General features: G+C 51.0%; 1 protein-coding gene across 8 annotated transcripts in view; it reads left to right on the top strand.

The window, feature by feature from the left end:
• Positions 1-22,942, top strand: part of MSI2 (musashi RNA binding protein 2) — a 390,574-nt gene that overhangs the window by 297,129 nt on the left and 70,503 nt on the right. For all 8 annotated transcript variants that reach the window (XM_078437348.2, XM_078437347.2, XM_078437349.2 and 5 more), the window contains exon 8: positions 16,354-16,436. In XM_078437348.2, coding sequence (XP_078293474.1) covers positions 16,354-16,436 — 83 coding nt within the window. The remainder of the gene's footprint in view (positions 1-16,353; positions 16,437-22,942) is intronic.

Genomic DNA, 22,942 nt, shown 5'->3' with positions numbered 1-22,942 from the left:
TATGGTATGTGATTATCTGTATTGTCAAGTGCAATAAAGTGAATTTGGATATAATAAAGAATGTAATATTTTAGAAATTTGGTAATAAACTAAGGAAGGGATGACAGCTGAGGTTCTTTAAGGCCCCAGACACAAATAAATTGAAGTTCCTGGTCTCTGCAGCCAGGCAGCAGGATGGCCACAACATGGCTCTGGGTGTGCCATGATTTTCAAGTCGGGTACTGCTCCGCTGTCTCTCAGTTGCCTTCTCTGGAGAATACGGAGGTTCTGGCTCCTGGGTTTGATGACAGGAGCAGGTGGTGGCTTCTGGTGGAGACTGAGGCCTTGCCTTCTCCCCTGGCCTGCAGGGCACTGGAAGGTCCATCCCTGATCAAGTGTGGCATTGTACCAGGCATCTCAGACCCAACTGTCAAGAGGCTCCTTCTCCCCTGGGAGAGTCAAAGCCAGTCTGCAGCTCCCTCTGCCTCCTCTTGGTCAATGGGGAAGGTGATGGTCCAAGCACAAGAGGTCCTGTGCAGCTTCTTCTCAGAGGCAGCCACTTGCAGGAGCCCACACCCCACAGGGTCACGTTACTAAGTCGATAGAGCGAGTCAATATAAGTAAGGAAACCAGATCTGCAGAGGGGCTCAAGTGCTCCAGCGTTTGACCAGGGCAAGGAACTGTGCTAAGCTTCATGGGTATTGTCCTGTTTAAATGCTCCCCTACCCTAAAATACTAACATCCCCATTTTACGAGATGAGCACACTGAGGCATGGAGAGAGAGCTCACACAGCTGATTGTGGAACTAGGATTACAGCCCATGTCTGAACCCACAGCCCAGACTCCACTCATGTACAACCCACAAATAAGGAGGAGGCTCTTTCCACTCTTAACCTTTCCTACAAATAAGGGACCTCTTTCCTTTGAAAGGAAACATTTGAAAGAATGTTCCAGGAAAAAAAAAAAAAAAGTGCAACCAGGTGATTTCTCTGTTCCCACTTGTGTCTGGCAGAAGCTGGTCTGCATTTTTTTTTTTTTTTTAATTTTACCTTAGCTTTGATTTTTGCATCCAGGCTCCAGCTAGGTGAGGTAATTCATCATCACCCTAGCAGGCGGCCTTGGCCCTGCCGTTGTCTTCCTCTGGGAAGGGCTCCTGTCCCAGCTAAAGCTTATTGATGAAGGTTGAGGCAGAGTGTGTTTGCTTTTCCTAACTCTTTTCATATTTCTGACCCAGGGCTTCACCTTGACCCCAGCTTCTGACTTCAGGACTTACCTTGACCCCCAGCTTCCAGGAAACCCTAGACCTAGGGGGCCTCACCACCATACCTGGCCCCTTCCTACTCCTGCGTCTATGGGGACTTTTCCAGTCCTACCTTCCAGTACTGGTCTTGTGTGCTGCCCAGCCAGGCAGACTGTTTCATTATTAAACGTGAAGAATTGGGAGTCCCACCATTGGGCCGGGCTGAAGAATTTTGGGTGGCTGGGGAAGGAGAAGACATTTAGTCTATTTCTTGCCTGAATACCTCTCTAACTCCCAAGACGGGGCGGGCAGAGGTTTGAATAAACCCCTCCGGCCCAGAGATCTTAGGCCCCAATTTCCACTGGAGGTGACCACAAGGCGAGTTCAAATCCACCTCCAAATCTCTTGGTTTTGGCACCTCGGATAGACCGCAGTAGAGCCGATCCCACATTTATGCAGTCCACATTTATGGATAGCTAAATAATTTTCAGGTCTCAGCTGGTGGCCCACTTATTCCAAGCAGTATTGGGTGAGGATATCCTTACATAAAAACTGCAAGCTTGTACAGGGATGATGGCAGCAGTGTGCGTGCTCTCATTCAGTCCACAGGCCAGCCCTGTGAGGTCGGCATCTTTATTCCTGCTTTACAGGTGGAGACACGGGGTCAGGCAGGTTAATGGCTTGCCCAGCCAGTAATGCAGCACGGCCAGGATTTCAGCCACATCCTCTGCTTCAGGACTGGAAACTTCCCCGCGGTCCACGGAGCCTCACTGGGCTGACTTACGAGGACGTGTTTCTCTTTCCCTTCCTCTCACCCAAATCCTTCCATGTCCGGCCTTTTGAGTAGGCTACCGTGAGCCAGCCACCCCCAGATCTCAGAAGAGTTTCCTTTGGGCAAGAGAGACCGTGAGTCTCTGTTTCTTGAGTTTCTCCCCGACACCTTCGCAGAACCTGCAGAGGGGCCGAGGGCGAACGACGAGGAGATGCCCTTGCTGTACTGCCCAGGGTTCCCACCCACACCCACCCTACCCACTGCAGAGCGGGCGAGACTGTACTGAAGGCTCCTAATGATCTGTGAATGTATTAATCCTACTTTCTGTTAATTAACAATATGATAAAACCGGCATTTCCTAAGTCGTCACTTAACACATGTTTTAGCAATTATGTACTTAGTGGTTTGGATTCAGAATGCTAATAGAATAAAATTTTAATGAAGATACGATGCTATGAAAAATGTATCGAGAAGAGTTCAGGTATTGCTGCCATTAACGTGTGGGGAGCAGGGGTCTCAGTTTGAAGGGTGAACCCCCACTCCCACCCCCAACCCAGTGCCTTCTGAGCGCTCTGTGGGCTGAGCCAGGAGGACTCAGGGGATCCTGGAATTGCTGGTTCTTGACTCCCATAAATATCTCACCTGAAGGCCATCCTTGAGGGTCCACACCCGCTGGCAGTCATGGGAGGTACTTACTTACCTCCACCCCATCCTCTGACTTTTAGTCCTTCTGAAACCAAGGGATGGCTTCAGAACCAGAGTTCAGGATGTGGGTCCCCACCTTTCCTTCTAGAACAGATGTCTTCAAAATTTTCTAATCGTGCAGAAAAAAAAATTAGCACACACCCCCAGTATATCTTACTTAATTTTTAATTTCTTTACATGTACTACTATGTTAATATGTGTGTTACAAACCTATGTGAAAATAATATGATAGGATATATTTGAAATAAGTCCTGCCTAGAAGTTTATTATTAAGATATTTTCAGAGTAATGTGATTGAATAGGTGTTTTCTTTTTTAAAAAATTCTTGCTTTAACACTGTGATCCAGCTCTAAAGGGAGAATTCTAAGGTTAGCTTATTTTGGTACTTGGACTTAATGCCTGTCATAACTGAAAAATACACCCCACAAGATAAACAGATCCCAGTGGAAGAAGTACATTTACTGTGCTGACTAAATCACGATACTAATTTTTCAATCCCATCCTCCAATTATGCAAAGGATTTTGTTGAAATTCAGCTTGTAAATTTCCATCTTCCCTGATGTCAATCAGTTTTTCACGCACGCTAATCAAGTGTTGCATTTTTTATATTTTTAAGAAATGGGTTCAAAATCCACTAAAATCTTCATTAAAAAAAAAAAACAGTTTTACATTTCTGTTTCCAAGTTTTAAAAGCCTCTGGAGGATGAGAGCCTTCGTAGGCTGACCCAGTTATATCCTTTTTAGCAACGAAATCACAGAAGGATACAAATAGTTTGCAAACATTTGTTTTCCTGGTGCTTTCTCTACAGCACAAGTTTCTGTTGACAGGCAGGTTCCTTCTCACCCGCTGGGCTGCCCCTTGTCCCGTCTGATCAGAACGCCTTTGGGGGCTTGGTGTGGCTGCTGAGGAGTCTTGCTGGCAGAGAAGGGTCAGCTCGCCACTTTCTGTCCGTGGCATGTGCTTGTGTTCTCGGCATTCCCTACAGTCGGGGTGTGTGTGCAGTGCCTATTTTGCTCCTGAAAGCCAGATCTCACCATCTATACAGCCCTTGACTGGGCACACCTGAGGGGCATCAGGTGCCAGCCATGCCTACAGCAGGTGAGTAAATGAAGCGCCACTCTGACCTCACCCCCTTCGAAGCATTTTCTTTTTCCTTCAGTGCTCTGTAAAATACCGTCCAAGTATTTGGATATACCGTAGTATACCAAGTATATTCGGTGCTCTGTAAAATACCAAGACCCAAGTCTGTGATACATGGCTGCGTGGCTCCATGGGCACTAAGACCATTGATTGTGTCCATTTACTAAAATCAGTGAGGATGAAAGTATTTTTAATTTTTTTAATGTCTATTTTTGAGAGAGAGAGAGAGGGGGGGGAGAGAGAGAGAGAGAGAGAGAGAGAGAGAGAGAGAGAGAGAGAGAGAGAAACGGAGCACAAGTAGGGGAGGGGCAGAGAGAGAGGGAGACACAGAACCCAAAGCGGGCTCCAGGCTCTGAGCTGTCAGCACAGAGCCTGATGCGGGGCTCGAATTCACGAACCACAAGATCTTGACCTGAGATGAAGTCAGCCGCTTAACTGACTGAGCCACCCAGGCGCCCCAAGCTGAAATTATTTTTAGATGAAAAATAAAGATTAGGCACTGTGCTTTTTCCCTTTTCCCAATGTCTCTGGACCCTAACTGGACATCTGAATCACCTGGGGCAACTTAAAAACACACAGATGCTCGGGGGCTACCCCAGACCTAACTCAATTCTGAGGGAGGGGCCCAGGCAGCAGTTATTTTTTAAAATTCTCCTAAGAGGTTCTGATGTAGGAATCAGGAATCACAGCTGAGAGTCATTGTTCCAGGCCAGTGCCTCTCAGATTTTAATTTGCATAAAAGTCACCTGGAGAATTTGTTAAAATGCAGGTTCAGGTTTAGGAGGTCCAGGGTGGGGTCTGAGACTGCATTTCCGGCAAGTTCGCAGGCGCCGACGCCACTGGTTGGTGTGGGTCACTGTGGATAGCCGCCCCCTGCCCCCTGCTTCTCGGCCCCCTTCCCCCCTCCGCCCACCTGGGACCGTTGTCTGGACAGCCGAGGAGCAGATCTGCCGCCCCAGCCAGGCCGCCTGGATGGCTGCTCTCAGCTTCTCGGAGAGATCTGGCCTCCAGATGTTAAGAACAGTTCTTTTAACGGCCAAAAAAATAAACTAGGCCAGCCCCTGCTCCACGGTGAATAAGCGCGTGTGTCTCGTGCAGAGGCACCGTGATGGGCAGCTGCCCGCCCCCAAACTGCAGGCAGGCTTGCCGGTGGCACGACCAGCTGGAGTCATGGAGATTCGGGCAGAGATGACCCCCCCCCCCCCCACTGCAGGGGGAGCAGAGGGGTGGCACGGCGGGCGCCGAGCCAGGGCTCTCTGTCAGTTGGGACTATTCTGAAACCATACCTCATAATAAAAGTCCTATAATTTGTGGTGGCATTGAAAACCTGCTTCCAAGTGGTGGTGTTTTGATGGAGTTCTGGAACCTTCTCTGAGGCCAGTGACCATTCCCCGAGGACGTGTCGGAAGGGAGGCAGGTGGGCATCTTGGGGAGGCCCCTGGGGAGGCTGAGGCTTTTCTGAGGGGCCCTGCGTCCCTAGTGGGGTGAGTTGGGGCAGGGCTACCTCCGACCCTTCCTTTTTCAGAGCAGGTGTTGTGGTCTGGGTCCGCCCCACCTTCCCCTCGTCTCCTTCATGCTCCCTCTTCAGAGGACACCAGAGAAGCCCCCTCTGCTTGTTCCACAGCAGCCAGACTGCAGGCTCCCTCTTAGAGCAAAGGCAGGAGCAGCGGTCAGGGCGAGGGCCAGCGTCATCACACTCAGGACGTGATTTTTGTTTTTACCCAAAAGGATGCACTGTAGGGTCTTCTTAAGTAAGAAGACTGGGAATTTGTCACATGATTTGTTTGACCTCCCTCTGTCCTGAATCTCTGTTCCCACTGTGAGAGTTCGTGAAGCACCACGGACGTCTCTCTGACACCCCTCTCAGATGAATTTTAATAAATGAGGCTCAAGGCAGAGGGCCAGTAAATACACATGGAGACAGAGGCTGGGATAGGGAAGAAGCCGTAAGAAGTCTCGTTTGATTGGCGGGTGAGGACAGCTAACCTCTCACAAGTGTTTCCAAGCAATCCTCCTGGCTGGTGAGGTAGATTTATTATTTGTCTCACGGAGGATACTGAGGGTCAGAGTGGTTAACTAACCTGCTCAAACTCACACAGCCAGTTATTGCTGGAGCCAGGATTTGAGCCCAAATCTACCTAGATCCAAAGACCAAGCCCATTTACACACACACACCCACCCTCCTCAGGGGGCACATGAAGGTAGTTGAAACTCACCTTACCTTCCAGTGAGCTCACTGCATGGGTGGGGCCACAGGGTATCAGGAAAGGTGACAGGTTTGAAACCCACTCTTTTGGGGAGAGCCTGGGGCTAGCAACCGAAATGCCTCCGTGGAGAAGAGCTTCCAGCCGGTGCCCCATCTCTCCTGAGCTCAGAAAGCCCAGGGACTCAGAAGCCTTGAAGGACACGTTCTTACGGGTAGCCCATCGAAGCCACCCGAGGCTCTGCAGTTTCCAGAACAGACGCGGAGGCAGCGCGTCCTCGTGCCCTTGCTCCAGCTGCGCGCACGACCTCAGCCTCCTCCACCCCGCTGGGCGCGCCCTGCAGCCCTGGCACCTTCTGCCGGGGTCCTGATCCGAGCCAGTTGTCTCGCGATTTAATTTGGTGAATTTACCACTGCGTCCCAGAGTTTATATTGGCACTTAACAGCAGTAATATGTGTCTCTCTCGCCAAGAACTGACTATTTTCCCAACCAAGATGGAACACCACGCACAAAAAAATAGGTTTGTGAACTAATCTGCTGTCCTGACAAGTGTCATTCACAGAATCACTGCTACGGAGCGCACTCAGAATGAAATGAGGTGGGGGTTGTCTGGCCTGGATCACAGGTGCATTTTCCCCCTGGGTTAACAAGAGTCTGGGATGAGGCACCCCTCCCCTGCAGCCGCAGGCGCTTTCAGACCACACGATCAGTACTCATGGCAGGTTCTCTCGAAGAAAAATGGTTTAGGGATGGTGGGAGGGGTCTCTCTCCCTCCACCCCATTTTATCTCCCCTCCCCTCCCTCTCTTCCTTCCAGGGTGTTTTTTCACCTCACCACCACCCCATTGTAACGTTCTCTAGACATGCATATAATTTCCCAGACTCCAGGAGGTGCTCCCCATCAGTAAAGTAGATATATAGATATATGTACCTCCCACCCCCTGAGTACCCATTTGGAATTCTAACGTAGAACTTAGTTGCTTTTGTATAAGGATTTGGTAAACCGCTAACACCCCTGGGGGTAGGAGCAAGATCAGTCATTTACACTCTAGTATGAACTGGTCTCCATCCCTTCTTGAGTCTGCGACACAGATGCTGCTTCTTTGCCCCAATCTCCCCCTACCTTGGATAAGGGCTGGCCATGGGGCTTAGAGGTCCAGCTCTCCATGAAAGGGATGTCAGAGACTTCTTAAAACAGCTTTTGTCTCTCCCTTTATGTTAGAGGGAAGCCTAGAGATTCTCTCTTCTTTTGAAAAGTTCTGGATTCTTTTTTTACCAAGTGATCCCTACTCGACTCATCCTGAATTGGGAAACATGGAGCAGAGTCGGGCTTGGGTGGCTATCAGAATCACCAGAGAACTGGTTAAAATGCAGATTCCTGGGCCATGTCCACAAAGCCCACATTTAGGAGGCAGGAGAGCCCCGGAGGCCGCATTTTTAATAAGCCCCTCGCCCATCAGAAGGCCAGCATAGGACCACATCAGCAAACACTGGTGTGGGAGAGCACGTCACTTTTCACTACTGGCTTGGTTTATGGTCTGGAGGCCTCCATAAACAGTCCTGAGGTTACTTGTAACTAAAGCCTTCGTGAGATGCGTGCTGGTTCATGGTTGGCATCTGAATTTTAGAAAGTTGACGCTCACATTTCAAGGTCGGGTGTTGGCTCCGACACCCTTGGGCTGAAAAGGAAAGGAAAGTACCTTTCCAGTGGAGAAATTGGCTCCCCTCTGGCAAATGCCACCGACCTAGCTTAATATTAATTTAGGGAATTCAGTCGTGTGCAGTTTCTGCGCAGTAGATTGGAAACCTGATAGTGCCGTTTTTGTCATCTGACTTCCCACACACCTGAGATCGCTTCCCTCGCCGGCCCCGAGTTCCCCCGCCCCCAGCCCCCAAAGGTGGCTGGAGAGGCGCAGGTGCGAGCTGGCTCTCCAGGTCCCTTTCCCCTCCTGATTAAGTGGTGTGTGGGAATACTGGAGGCCCGTGTCGATTCTCACCGATCTATGCCTTGCCCGCGCTCGAGCCACTTGTAATTCCCCACAGCCCCAGCCAGGCTCTGCAAGGCAGAAAGAAATATGACCAGGCAAGTTGAGAAAATAAATTAAACTAAGTGTCAACTTTTCTTGTTTCTCTCCTCATTATTAAGAGATGGAATGGGGCTCGTTTATCAAGCAGGGGGAGAAATTAATTGACACGGCTTTAATATCATGATGTCTGGCGTGTCTGGTCACATTCCTTCATTTTTTGGAAAGGCATTTTATTATAGTTTACAGCAACCAGCTGCCAAACTACTGGTGTAAACGAGGAAGCAGGTGCACGAATGATGCCACAGCGGAAGGGCTGTGGTGCCACCCTGAAGGGGACATGGCGGGAAGGAAAGGCCGGCTTAGAAAGGGCCCCAGAGAGGCAGCCTGTTGGCTTGTGTGGAGGAAGAAGGGTACGGGGCAGGTGAGAGGGACGTCAGCAGACCTCTTGAATTCAGCCATCTGCCTCCGGTGGCCTTTTGGCCCTGAAAGTCTTTGTTCTGACCAGCCCCGAGGCTGCATCCTGCCTCCATCACGGGTCAGTGTGCCTGCCACTGTTCTTTGTTCTTAATCAGTCCAGAGAAGGGAGTGCCACGCTGTTTATCCCTCCAGGGCGGCTGACTCATTAGGGAGGCAGTTTGCTGCACGAAGTCTCCAGCCTGACAACCAAACCCTGTTTCAGGCAGGTCTGTGGGCAGGGGCTGGAAACGTTCAGAGAAGTCACTCACCCTGTGTCCATCCTACACTGGCTTAGGAGCACGCCGAGTTGTCTGTATAAGAGTCACCTTCGTCGTGTGCATCTGAAAAACCTCAGTTTTCCCTTCCCTGCCTTTCTGTTGATGGCTGCAGCCGGCTCTGGCAGCAGAGGAAGCAGGCAGGTAACTGGAATGGACGAGCGCATCTTCCCCGCCTCCCCCCTTACGCTCCTTCTGCTGGGTTGTTAGGATGAGGTGCCGTTGTCCATTGGGTAGACGTTCTTGCAGGGAAGTGTGACAGGGCAGGCTCCTAAGAGCCAGGTTGCGGGACAAGGTCAGACTCCTGATGTAGAGCGGGCCCGCCTTCATACGAGGAAGTCCTTCATCTGTAAAGTAGGGACGTTCCTGTCTCACAGGAGGGAGCTGTGAGGACTGAGTTAACGGCCACCCAATAAACGCAGGCAAGCTTTCTCTTTCTCAAATTATCATGAAGAGTATGGGCTGGAAATAAGTAACCACCTTTGGGATACCAGACGTTAATAATTGAACGAGTCCCATCCCTGGCTTGGTGGGAAATGACATTCTTATGTTACAAAAGTCCAGATTACCGCTCGGGTGTGAGAGCGGACGCAGCTGGTACTGTCACCCCACCTTTTGCCAAATACCTCATGTCTGAAACGCTCAGGAAACTCTAATGACAACTCCGAGTGGATTTCTCTAACATCCGGGTAACGTGCTGCCAGTGTCCCAGAGTGGCAGTCGGAAACAAGGCGCTTCTTTTGGAAAGGCAGCTTGTTTTTCTCTTGGAACAGATCCATCTTCCGAGTTCTATGTTTCCAGGGCGAAGCCAGGGCACGTGAAGCCACCCACCCTGCCACGGCAGCTCATCTCTGCTCCTCTTGCCCGATGGACGCGTGGGGAGGGGGGCTCAGACTTTCTCCATCCAGGGTTCCGGGAAAACCCCTGGAGGCAGATGAAACTGATTTGCCAAACCTGCTGTAGCCCATGCTCTTCTGGTGACCTAGAAATGTTCTGAGCTGGGGATGGGGAGCACAGCCCGAGATGACAGGTCGCTAACTGACACATAGCTAAGTGGTGGTTGACCCACAGAGCATGTGAGGCACCATGCCTCGTAGCCTAGGCTCTTGCCCTCTCGAGCCCTAGGGCCACCAAATCCCTCTTGAACACTTACTGACCCAGGGAAGTCCCTGACGTCCTGCTCTGGCTTAGTAGCCACGTGTCACCAGGGATGGGTCATTTAAAACAATGCCAAGCAGTTGAGCAAAATGACGATGGCAGAGCGTGCCCCACCTCTCGCGGGGTTGCCATGGAGACCAGGTAGGATGATGTATGAGAAGCATTTTGAAACCAGAAAGTGCTCCCCACGCCCAAACCCAAGAGACTTGTATTTATACTGAAAGCAGCCCACGGGTCCTGCCACTTCCTCCAACACCAGGTTATTAGCGAGAGAGGGAGGTTGCGTGAGTTATAAATATACTTGCGTACACATACCTCAAATTCCTCATGGGATATTCTGAATAAATTTGACAGTCTGGGTTTTTTTTTTTCCTCCCTCATTTTTTTCCCCATTAACCAAGTGCGTTAACTCGAGACTTGCATTGATTTCCGCTGAAGATGCATTAGGCACCACACGATTGCCTATTAGTGTTCATTGACCTATCTGATAAGAGAAGAAAATTATTTTGGGGGCGAGGAGGAGGCCAGTCCCATCTTTCCCTCCCTGACCTAAAAAGGAATTCTTTGTAGGTTAACTGTCAGATGTTCCCCAGTACCCCCATCTGTAGCAGGTCATTTTCATTGTGAGGTATCTCGTTTTCAGATTTCTATTCTCTCTTTCTGTGTGTGTGTGTGTGTGTGTGTGTGTGTGTGTGTGTGTGTGTGCTATAGCTTTGTATTATTCAAATGAATATTCAGTTTTGTTCATTTGAATAAGAGAGGGGGAAAAAAGGTTTGACTGTTAAATGCTTATCTCTTAAATAGAGCTTTACTTGTTACTTTCCAATAATAGCTTCATTCAGGAGAATGCTGGAGAATTTCATTTTCAAATGCGCCCTGTCAACTCCTACCCTATTTATGTCCATTTTAAACCCTTTTTGTTTGGAGTTTCATCCTCCCGACCCTTTCTTCGTGCCAGTTTTGCTGACTCCTGGGGGCCCTCAGATATGGGGGTGCTTCGTGAGAGGTTGGGCAGGTGTCATTTTGCTGATGACAGGTGAGAGGGTCCCTTTGGTGAACTAGCCTACTGTCCCCCAAATTTTGACGCTCCGACACTGTCCCCCACACGGTTGTCAATCCCTACGGTTCCTCTTTGTTCTGAATGGCAGCTTGAGTGACTTTAAATACCTACAGACTTCTCTGGCTTCAGGGTGGTGCCTCCCCTTAGGATCAAGGGAGATGGGAAACCGAGCAGGGGGGATCACAGGGACACCCCCAGAGGGCCCTGATGGAGTGTGAGCCCTCGTAGACTCACCATGGATCAAAGTCCTTGCCTTGGCTGGGACCAGAGTAAGATGCCCTGTGCCCTCCCCCCACCCCACCCCATGCATCGGTCTGCTTCTTTTAGAAGCCCAGAGAGGTGAAGGGACTCTCCAGGAATACACAGCTCATTATTTGGTCCTTCCTTTTTTGAGCAAGGATAATTCCGTGTCTCCTTTACCTGGCTGTTTTGCCTCTACCTGGTAGGCTTTCATGAGCCACCATTTCTGATTCTCTGTGGGGCTCTCTTTTGGAAAAAATGGGAGGAAAGTAATCAGTCCTTCCTGCCCCTTCTCAGGAAGAATCAGACTTCCTGAGTTTCAGGTAGGATCTGTACATCTGACAGACTGTTCAAAAGACTATGATGCCTTGAAAATATTTATGCTGAGTGAAATAAACCAGACACAAAAGGACAAATACTGTATGATTCTACTTACAGAGGTACCTAGAGGAGAATGAGGTTGCCAGGGACTGGGGGAGGGACAAATGGGGAGCTATTGCTTGCTGGGTACAGAGTCTCAGCTCAGGATGGTTAAAAAAAAAAACGTTCTGGAAATGGATAGTTGTGACAGTTGCACAACATCATGGATATACTTACGGCCACCGTAGCATACGCTTAAAAAATGGTTACAGTGGTGAATTATATATTATGTACATTTTTACCCAATAAAAAAATTTGATTTCAAGAAAGAAAAAGTCTTGGATGTCAAAAAAAAGGATTTTTCCCACCCACCACCCGATCCTTCCCAAATTTCTAACCCTGCTGTCTTTTCACTCTGTTTAATTTATTTGGGGGCTGTTCTCCACTGAGTTACTAATTCATCGTAAATGGTAATGCACCTCTGAGAAAAAAAATGATTATATGTTAAGGAATAACATTTATTGATAATTAAGTGTTTCCTGGTTTCTCTGCTTTCTCAAATGGAATAAATAAATATTTTAGACACAATCAACTTTGTTTTCTCTATCCGGGCCAAACAAGGTTGTCGAAACGATATAGATCTTTAAAATACTGCAAATGAGTCTTGACATCACTGAATTGTTATGCATCCAAGGTACATAGGCTTGAAATCCAGACTCTCTCCTTTGATCAGGAAAATCATTTTTGTGATACTCGAGTTCTGAGTCCTGTGGGGTTAGGGAAGGGACCAGCAGGGAGAATATCAGAGTCAGAATTTGAAATGATGCAGTGAGTCCTGCCCCCACCCTTCCTGATGCAGTCTGCATTTTAATTCCTGTCTCCTACCTCTGTCACACCTCTCCCCGGCTCTTGAGTGGTGGCACAGAGTGGGAGACTGGCGATACAGGCAGCCCCGAATGATACTGGGCCTGGAGTTCAGACCGTGGTTTGCACAGCGGACCAGGAAGGCATGGGTTGCAGCAGAAAAGCAGCTTCAGTGGTGGTCATCTCGCCATCATCACCCCAACGGTGACTTGACTTACCCTGGGCACTGCTCCAGGATCAAGTACCTGTGCTCAGCAGCAGTCTGGCTGCAAAGCAGGCTGTCCTCTGGCTTGTGGAGCGGTGCCCTTGACTGGCACTGGCTTCGTGTTATTTCCCAGTGGCACGGATGGGTTCGGTTCATTTGTCCACACTCTGTTACCTTCTATCCAGAGCACATGCTTGGCCCTGCAGGGGGAGGTCACATGTGACCCACCTGTGTGGGGGCGGCGAAACCTGTAACCTGGCTGTACTAGCTTCTTGAGGCTGCTGTTACAAATTTCCAAAAACTGGGTGGCTTACAGCGACAGAAACTTGTGCTCTCACAGTTCTGGAGGCCGGATGTCCAAATATGAGGTGTCAGCAGGGCCACGCTCCCTCTGAAGGCTCTCAGGGACACTTCCCTTGTCACTCGCAGCTTCTGGTGGCTCAGGTGTTCCTTGACTAGTGACTGCATCACTCCAGTGTCTGCCTCCGTCTTCATATGGGTTTCTCCCCTCTCTGCCTTCTAGGTCTCAAATTCCCCCCCTCCTTTCTCTCCTAAGAACACCTGTCACTGGGTTAGGGCCCGCCCTCATTCTTGAGATCCTTAACTTAGTTATGTTTGCAAAATCCTTTCTTCCAAACAAGGTCCCATTCATAGGTTCCAGGGGTTAAGACGGGGACTCATCTTCTGGGAGTCACTGTTCAAACCATTATGTTCATCCTCATTTGCAGGGAGGTTTCCCCTGAGTACCAGCCCGTCCTGGCTTGCGTAGGCATTCACGTGTTGGCGGGGTTTAGATACAGGCTAGAGAGGTGACCTTCAGAGACACATGAATGTCGAGGTGACCCGCAGGCTACAAGCGAGGGTCATGAGGGAGGGGCGAGATCTGTTCTGAAGAGATGTTCTCCTTGAGTGGGAACCTCAGACTTGTGTCACTTAGGGAGCAAATTGCTGTAGAAGAAGGACGTTGCCTTGCTGACCTCTGCATACTCCACCATGGAGCACAGGTGGGAGCCTGCAAATGCAGAAGGAAGGGCTGAGTCCGTCTCGAAGGGAGGCAGTGATGCAGAAATGGTTCGTTCATCCAGCCACCAGCTCCTCAGCACTCTCTGTGTGTGAGGGGCTCCGTGTGTCCCGGGGACCCAGAGTGAATGAAGCCCCAGCCCCGTCATCGTTCTTGAAGCCCCGCTAGCAGATTCCCCCATCCTCTGCCGTGCACCCTTCCCTCCCCCGAGCACCTTTTGAAGGGCACTGTATCTTAACCCTTCTTGAGAGGCCCCTAGCATCTGGGTCTAGGAGGGTGGGCAGAAGAGAGGGGGTTAACCAAAATGATGCCGGTCCCCCGTGTGCTGAAGGGGTCCCTGCCTGGGTGACAGGCTTACCCGATGGTTTTCACACTCCTTTGAAGGGGGCATAGGGAGCCAACACACCAAAGCCTGAAGAGAAATTACGTGAAGGCTGCCTCTGGGCGTGGCTCTCGTCCTGCTCTGTGAACAACAGATGGACCCCAGGGGCCAGAGAGGAGGAGACGCCCAAATGAGGGAACCCAGAGAACGGCGTTGTCCCTGTCTCTACGGGGACCTGGTTTGGGGCTCAGGGTTGTACACCTGGTGAAAGGTTTTTTTGTTGGGCCTCATTTCCAACAAAACGCATTGTGCCTGAGGACCCAGCCTCTCCAGGATGATGCTGGGGAAAACGTGCCAACTTTGAGCCTCTGCAGCACATACTTATGTCCCCCTGATGGTACATCTGACCCTCAGCCATTCGTGTCTACAACAGGCTGGGATGTGTGCTGTGGAAACACTGGCCTGGTATTCGGTGCATAGTAATAAAATATATATCCTAATGAAGACTGTGACTGCCATTTGTGTGGTAGTCCCAGCTCCCTGTTTTGCTGGAAATTGTTTCAGAGTAGACAGTGGCTGTTTCCATTCCTCTCCCTAGGAATTTTCTAGATCCTACAGCAATGATGTAGGAGCTCAGTGTTTCATCTGCCTGTCCTCTGCTGTTCCTTAGAGAATGTGGTGGTGGAGCCGGAGAGGAGAGACATAGAAAGGACCGGAGAGATTCCCTCTCCACCCTGGGTTTCCAGGACCCAAAGTCAACACACAAGCTTGAAAAGGAAACACAGTCCTGATATAAAAGTAGCCATTTTGATTTTCATGTTCCTGGTTGGTGGGTCCAGGTTTGTGTTTGGCCAGGCTCCTATCTTTGGGGATGGCAGTGTCTTGGCCAATTTGAGCTGCTATTGCAAAGTACAATAGCCTGGGAGGCTTATAAACAACAGAAATGTATTTCTCACCATTCTGGAGGCTGGAGGTCTGAGATCAGGGAGCCAGCATGAGCAGGGTTTTGGTGAAGTCCCCCTTCCCGGTATAGAACGGCTATCTTTTCACTGTCCTCACACAGCAGAAAGCAGACAGATAAAGCAGGGTCTCTCACATCGTTTATGGGGGCACTAATCCCATTCGTGAGGCCTCCACCCTCATGACCTACGTGCCTCCCAGAGGCCCTGCCTCCTAACACCGTCACCTTGGGTTAGGATTTCAACACATGAATTGGGGGGGGGGGGGGGCGGGCACAACCTTCAGTCCATAGCAGAGAGCCTTGCAAATCCTGATGGGCGTGGGGGCTGTGACCTGAGGGGTGGTCGGTCTCACCACCTTCATCTGCAGGTGCGCAAAGCTCAAGGCGCAGAGTGGGGAAGGGGCTTCCCGGGATGACACATAAGTTCATACGTGCAAGGTCAGGTCTGCTGCGACCCCCCGCCCCCCGCATTAGGATGTCTACACCTGTTGCATGCATTCCCCCCGGGTGTTAGTGCTCACACTATAGCCGCGTTTCATCTGAGGCGGGGCGCCGTCCTGTGAGTGGGTCCATGTGTTAAAGCAGTGCTTTCCGAGTGGGGTCACAGATGGGGCAGCGTGCTGGAAGGGCGGGAGGGGCAGTCGAGAGCGACTCAGGATGCTGAGCAGCGGTCGCCTGCCAAAATTCTTCAGTACAGCTTGTCTAGCAAAGCCGGTCTCCAGCCGAGTAAATACAGTGGATAGCTGACGGGCTGACAGCAGGCATCAAACAGTCTTAAACTGCCCCAGATCCGCAGCGCTTTGGAAGCAGCGGTAGAAAAAGGATGCCTGCGCAGAACAGAGGCCTGAAACTTTTAATAGTTTCTTCCAGGCCTCAGGATGTCCTGATGAGGTATTAGAGGAAGTAATTCAGGAAGAAAAGGACAAATAACCACCTCCGTCTGGAGGCCGACCCGAGGGCTGGCCATTCCAGCACGGAAAGGGCAAGCGTGGCCCTGCAGTGATCCCCGCCCCCACTCTGGGTAGCCCACCCACCCGCCTCCACACGCACAGAGCCACAGGGGCTCTGACCCTTGTAAATAACAGACGAGTAAATTTCTTGTTTGCTTCCGGGCAAATGTAAACCACACAGCGCCCAACGCACGGGGGTGAAATCATTAACTTTTCCTCACTGTCAGAAGGGTGCTCGCTACAAATGAGAAGTCATTTCCTCAACCTGGAGGCCCTTCCCAGGGATCCGGCCCCCTACCCTCAGATCAGGAGCCTGTCACTGCTACAGGACATCAAAGGAAAACATGTAGCCGGCCAGAACTGAACTCACCACCCCCTCTGTTTTTGTGTTTTTGTTTTTCCTTTTTCCTTTAGGGTTTGGCTTTGTCACGTTTGAGAATGAAGATGTTGTGGAGAAAGTCTGTGAGATCCATTTCCATGAAATCAATAATAAAATGGTAAGTTTGCAGGGGTGAGGCTACCATGCATGCGATGCCCCCCTTTCCCCCACGTACACACCTTTGTCTTGCACGCTCCTGTAGCCCACGTCATCGTGCTGGAGGGTGGGCAGGGCGGGCACCTTCTAAGACTCTGACGGCTCAGCTCTGGGAACGGCAAGAGTTGGCGAACTTTCAGCGAAGGGCCGAGGGATAAATATTTTCAGCTTTGCAGGCCACGCGGCTGACTGCCACAGCCTCTCAGGTCCACTGTTGAAACGCAAAAGCGTGTGCAGACAGTACCGCATGAATAAGGCTGTGTATCAGTAAAGCTTTGTTTATGGACACCGACACTAAAATCTCATGCAGTTCTCACGTGTCACAAAATATTTAGTTATGTGATTATATTTTCACCATTTAAAAGTACAAAACCATTCTCGACTCTTGGGCTGTACAAAAGCCCGCGGTGGGTGGGTGGGGGACCACATTTGGCCTGTACGTTATAATTTGCCAACTCGTGGCTTAGGATATGTGTTGGCTGTTTGGCGTGGCTTTTTGAGGGGGCGTATCCTGGGTAGGAAGTTTACCACCCAAATTTGTTCTCTCTTTGGGCCCTGCTGGGCAATTAACATTCTCCCTTTCTGATCAACTGGCTGGTTTTACCCTCATGAGTGCCTTCTTCCATACCTCCATTTGGCCCTTTAAAGCTTCTTTTCCTGGGAAGGCACCCTCAGCAGGGAGGAGGTGACAACCATGGCTGAGTTTGGGGAGCCTGATAGGCCTCCAAGAGGAATGGCCACCAGAGGGTGCCATACCATGTACTGAATGTGCACATTGGCTGGCTCCAAGTCTCAAATTCCTTCAAATCGAGTAGGTGGGTGCGAACCCCCCTTGTTGTTGGTTCCAGAAATCTGGGAGCTCAGCAGGTGTTTCTGGAGCCATCAGCAGGACCTTTGGAGCCAAAATATTTTGGTTGGCCAGCAAAGCCTCCAGCCCCAAGAGAAGAGGGAGGGCAAATTTGTTTCACTTGCAGCTGTGACTTTGATATTTTCTTCCTTTAGTCAAAACATTCCTTGCTTCTGAAACATGCATTCAGATATGCATTGTATATTGGTCTGATATGTGTTCGCTGACTTTAAATTCAATAATAGAGCTTTTAGTGGGGATAAGATCAAAGCAGTCTGCTTAGCATGTGGTGCTACAGGCCTGATTCAATATTTGACTTGCTAATTTTTTCCCAGGGCACTAAAATAATATTGTTCATATTGTTCCTAGCCATCGTATGCATCTGAAATGAAAACACTGGGTTTTTTTGCATACTGTAGGTTGGAGGTGTCAGCTCAGGCATTAAAATGGTACTGGGGAGATAAGTGTGTAGGAATAACACAGGACCCTTCATAGATGTTCTCTGTACCCCCTCCCCGCAAACTCGGCGCCTTCCAGTTGGTACCTCTCTCTTTTGGTAGGTTGCTACTTGCTGTTTTTAAAACTACAGAGACGGGGCTTAAAAGGAAACCTAACTCTGGTACCCAGAGGCCTCGTTTCTCCTAGTCAGGCTCACTGTTGACAGGCTCTGCCGAGGGCTGCTTGGGCAGTGGAGAGCGAAAGAGGCATCCAAGAGCACTGGCAGGCACCTTCCCATCCTGCCAGGATTTAACGGCGCATCGGGAAGGCCCAGTGTAGACTGGCGAGAGACTGTGCTATGTGCTGCCTTGAATGCGTATGTGAGGCCCTTCCCTATAGATTGCTTTTGAAACAAGCCTGAAACACAAGTGAGAAAGGGATTTATTCTCCTCACTGTTCCAGTGGGGAGACTGAGGGCCGGGGGATCTGCCCCAGGGCTCCCCAGGCAGTAAAGGAGCATAGGTCTTGAGCTTACTGGCTGCCAGATGAACTACACAGATAGTTGTTTTGAGCTTGGGGGTGTGAGGACAAAGTCCCAGATGACACAGGGGGATGGTCAGAAGGTAGAGTTTCAGTCCCAGCGAGATAACCCCTGGCCTGGCTTGAAGCAGGAGATGTTTGTGGCCATTGTCCCCAGTCGTTTCGCATCTGTCACCCTCTTTTCCACCCAGCTAGAGGCTGACTGTGGTAGGTACAGGGAGTTGTGTTCATTGTGTGAGGGTTTCTGTTTTCTCTTGAATCTGGGGCTCGTACTCATTCTTTACGGGGATAAGCAAAAACGGAAGTAGATAAGAGGAGGGGGTGGGTGCGAGTGGTGAGGGTCACACACAGGCTTGGAGGTGTCCCTGCAGTTGCCCAGCCCTGCTCCACACCAGTCACCGGCTCTCAGGGGGGATTTTGAGGTGCTGGAGGAGGCTTTGATAGATCAGGAGGCCTCGCCGAGCTCCAGGGCAACGGGGCCTGTGGTGACCACCTGGTGGGGTCTCCGGGCCTGGGGGAGGTCCGAGCATGGTGCCGCACAGGCTTGGGCTTGATAAACTTGAGCTCTTGCCACCAGCCACGTGCTAGTCGCTGAAAGGACCTCTCCAGCAAGCCGTCCTTCTCTGAAGAAGCCTGAATCCTGAATTGCTCTGGATTCCGTGATACCGGTTTCTACTCCTGAGGCCCACGGAAAAGGAAATGAATGTAAACCGTGCTATGGACAGAATTCAGATGACGGACTGGAAAGACCCTGAGAGCTCAGACTGCCAAGCAGAGACGCAGACGGTTGTTAGAAGGTCCACAGGAGTGTTTTGCCAGCCGGACTGTGTGTGACGCTGTAAAGACCCAGCTCCTGGAACCCTGGCCATCTCTGTGAATTCTGCAGGGACAGGTTACCACGCCAACCCAGAGTGTGCCTGGAGCTACCATTTTCTCATGTTCACAGATAAGAAAGGTCTCACCTCGGATGAGTCACAGAGATAGGACTTGAGTCCCCATCTGCTCCTTCTTAACCCAATACCCCTATGGCTGGCACTCAGTGGGCCCTGTGTCAGTAATTGTGGAATGAAGAAAGGATTACAAGAGGAACCATGTGACAGGGAGGCACGGCATAATTCCCAAAGCCATTTCCCATCTGATTTGGTTGGCGAGTCTCTTGGGCATTTTTAAAAAATGAGGGCCCTTCCCTGGCATCTGAGAGCCAGCCATCGGGAAGCTGGGATCACAGGAATTTGCCCCCATTCCTGGAGAGACCCTCCCTTAAGGAGGTCACCTCCATGGTGGTGGTGGCAGGGCACGACCCTCCTGCACTGAGATCCCGCAAACAGCCAACATTTTTTAGTGCTACCTACATACACACTCTGCTGAGAGCTTGCTTTAGGCACCTCTTCTCTCACATGCATTCTGCTATAGGTACTGATTATTATCCCCATTTTACTGCAAGTGAGCAGTGAGGCAAAGAGAGAAGGTGAGCGATTTTCCCAGCACCAAACACCCAGCAAGTGGCGGCACCAGAGTTCAAACCCAGAGAGCTAAAGTCCAAAGCTCATATTTGCACCCAGTAGGCTAGTACCCCTTCCAGGCGTAACGGGACTTTAAAGGCCCTCTAGCTGGGTTACAGCCTTCCAAGACCCCTGACCACCCCTCCCAGTCAGCCGGGTCATAGCCCACGGGACTCCCGTGTTCTTCTAAGAGAAGGGCGAAGATGATGGGCTCACCCAGGGCCAGATTCCTGTCTGGGGTGAAGGACCAGGCTTGGGCATGAGGGGTCCCTGTCGACCACGACAGATTTCCACGCCTCTTCCCCCAGTGCCCCAGAGGCAGGTGAGCCACGGGTCTGGTGGCGGCATGGTGCAGGGGGAGGCAGCTGGCCGCCACCTGAGCTCAAGGCCCAGCCTAGGAAAGCCAAGACTCAGCCCCTTCCCCCTCTTGGCACGGATCAGAGTGAAGCGCAAACATGGCTCTTTATCAATAAACACACACATGCACCTGCGGAGCCACCTGGTGACCCTCCGGAGAGGGCTTTCTCTCTGGCCGCTCCGCCGAGCCCCAGCGCGGGTACAGCTAACAGTGCTTCCCGCCACGTGCCCCTGATTGAAGCAGCCCCCCCCAGCAGCAGGGACACTTGCTCGATTGGTCACCAGCCAGCACAGCCTCCCAGAGGCCTCCTGGCGAGTGCCTCAGCCGTGGGGAAGGAGGCAGGGGTTGACAGAGACCTGCTCCAGGCTTCCCTGGAGGCCCGGCTCAATCCCACCCCAGAGGGGTCAAGAGGGCCTCGCTGGGTGAGAACGTGGGGTCCAGTATGAGGGATGCAAGGGCTCCTCTTCTGACACCTGATTCAACAGCAGCACATTGGCATCTGCTGGGCACTGTAACAGCGTTTTACGCACACTTGGTCACTGTCCCGTTTTACAGACCAGACACTAGATAGAGCTCAGGGTAGTGAAGGGACTTCCAATAACTCATGGTTCTTTTTTTTTTTTTTTTTAATTTTTTAAAATATTTTTATTCATTTTTGAGAGACAGAGATACAGAGTGCTAACAGGGGAGGGAGTGAGAGAGAGAGAGAGAGAGGCCCAGAATCCAAAGCAGGCTCCAGGCTCCAAGCTGTCAGCACAGAGCCAGATGCGGGGCTCAAACCCACGAACCGTGAGATCATGACCTGAGCCAAAGTCGGACACTTAACCGACTAAGCCACCCAGGCGCACCGCCCCCCCCCCCCCCCCCCCCCGAAATAGCCTGTGGTTCTAAGCTGCGGGGCTAGCATTTGAACCAGTGTTGTCCTCTGGCTCCAGCCCTGTGTCCTTCCCCCTGCCAACATAGGCAAAACCTCATTAATTGAAAAATCTGGGTTGGTTAGACTGGTGAAAATGAGGAAGAGTTATTTGCTTTGTACAAGGGTTCCTACAGGATTCCTTTAAATAGTTCTCTTCCTTGTTCCTTGAAGGTGATCTGATTTTTGAAATTTGCTGAGTAGTTTGTAACCTCAGTAGGAATACAGACCTACCGGACCCCACCCCCAGAGCTAGTGAATCAGAATCTGCATTTTGACAAGTGCCTAGTGATGTGTGTGCACGTTTAAAGTCTGAGAAGGCCCAGGCGAGGATCGCTGCTAAGGAGATAGTGTGTGTCAGAAGGAAGGGACCCGGAGTGAGGGCTGAGGCCCCTGGAGCACGGAGCTGGATGAGCCAGCCTGGCGTGGGATCCCCAGGCCAGTCTGCCGCTCTCAGCACCGCCCCACACTCTCTTTGTGTGCACGGGCACCAGGTCTCCCCTCCTGCACTCCTGCCACAGGAAGCTGTCCATGCCCGGGACCACCCCCCCGCCAGACCCCCGGTGCTGGCATCCCTCCCCTCTTGACAAGGGTCTTGGAACATAGATGTTTGAGGCACATCCTCTGGGGTGATGGGTTGGATCCTCCCAAGTAGCATGCACATGTCCTGGTGCCCAAGACAGGACCTCCTGGGTCACTTAGAGGCACTCAGGGCTTTAGAACACGTGGACCCGAGCCTGAACCCCATATCCACCGCTGGTTGTCCTGTGACCAAGCAGACACCCCACCTGTCTGCACCTGTTTCCTCCTCTAAGAAGGGAAGGATGGCGACCACTGCCCTTTGCAGCTTATTGAAGGCCCCGTTCGGTTCCTGGCCCTGGGAGCTCTTGGACTGTTGTAGGGTCTAGAATCTGATAACCTTGAAGGAATCACCTTCCCGAAAATTCCATCGGTAACTGCAAGTTTCTTCCGTTTGGCCTAAACCAAGGGCCAAAAAGCTTTGTAAAGGGCCAGGTCATATTTTAGGCTTTTGAGGCCCTAGGTCTCTGTCACAGCTACTCTGCCATCGTAGAGTAGAATGCAGCCACTGATGATATGTGAGTGGGCACAGCTGTGTTCACATAAAATGTTATTTATAAAAACAAGCAGCAGCTGGATTTGCCCTGTGGGCCATAGTTTCAGCTCCGGCCTCTACTAATGTAGCTCAGAGCAGGTAAAGTCTGCTTATCTCAAAGGGGCCAAGGAAGGGCTTTTAGCCAAGAAGTCACCCTGGTCCACTAGCCCAAGGCAGAGGGTCAGAGGTGCCCCAAACAGATGCTGGGGTTTGGGATAGTAGCCTACAGAAAGCATCAGTGCCTTCATTCTTAGGGGGACCCCAAGCACTGAATAGGTGGGGAGTAGAGGAACAGTCAGAACAGGGTTCTGTCAATCCAAGAGGCCTTTCCAGAAGAAAGTGCCACAAATCCCCCACTGCTGAATGCCCCACAGTACAGTTCACTACTCATTGCTAGACTTTGTGACCTTGGGCCAGTTACTCGTGGTCTGTGTTTTGATCCCGCCTCGGTAAGACCGGGATGGCACCCCCCTCCAGAGATTGCTGGGCTTTGTGACTGGGCTTTATCAGCCGTAGCATGCTCTTATCAACCCAGTAGGCCTCATCATCACTATCATTGTTCTTAGAATCATAGTACTGAACGAACGTATAATCATAAAGTAAGGTGGTCCCAGACAGAGGTGCAGACCTGGGCAGGGAGGAGGGTGTGAGGCAGGTACTCGCCTCGCCTTGGCTGGGAGGCGGTCCTGAAGAGAGAAGGTGTACATCCTGCAGAAGAGAAGGGGCCACTGCAGGGATTTCTTAGGTCCCAGGGAG

Source organism: Panthera onca, chromosome E1, assembly GCF_046562875.1.
Source record: "Panthera onca isolate mPanOnc1 chromosome E1, mPanOnc1 haplotype 2, whole genome shotgun sequence".
In the NCBI taxonomy this organism is placed as follows: domain Eukaryota; kingdom Metazoa; phylum Chordata; class Mammalia; order Carnivora; family Felidae; genus Panthera; species Panthera onca.
The sequence above is the reverse complement of the archived record's forward strand: the minus strand, read 5'-3'. Positions and strand labels throughout refer to the sequence as shown.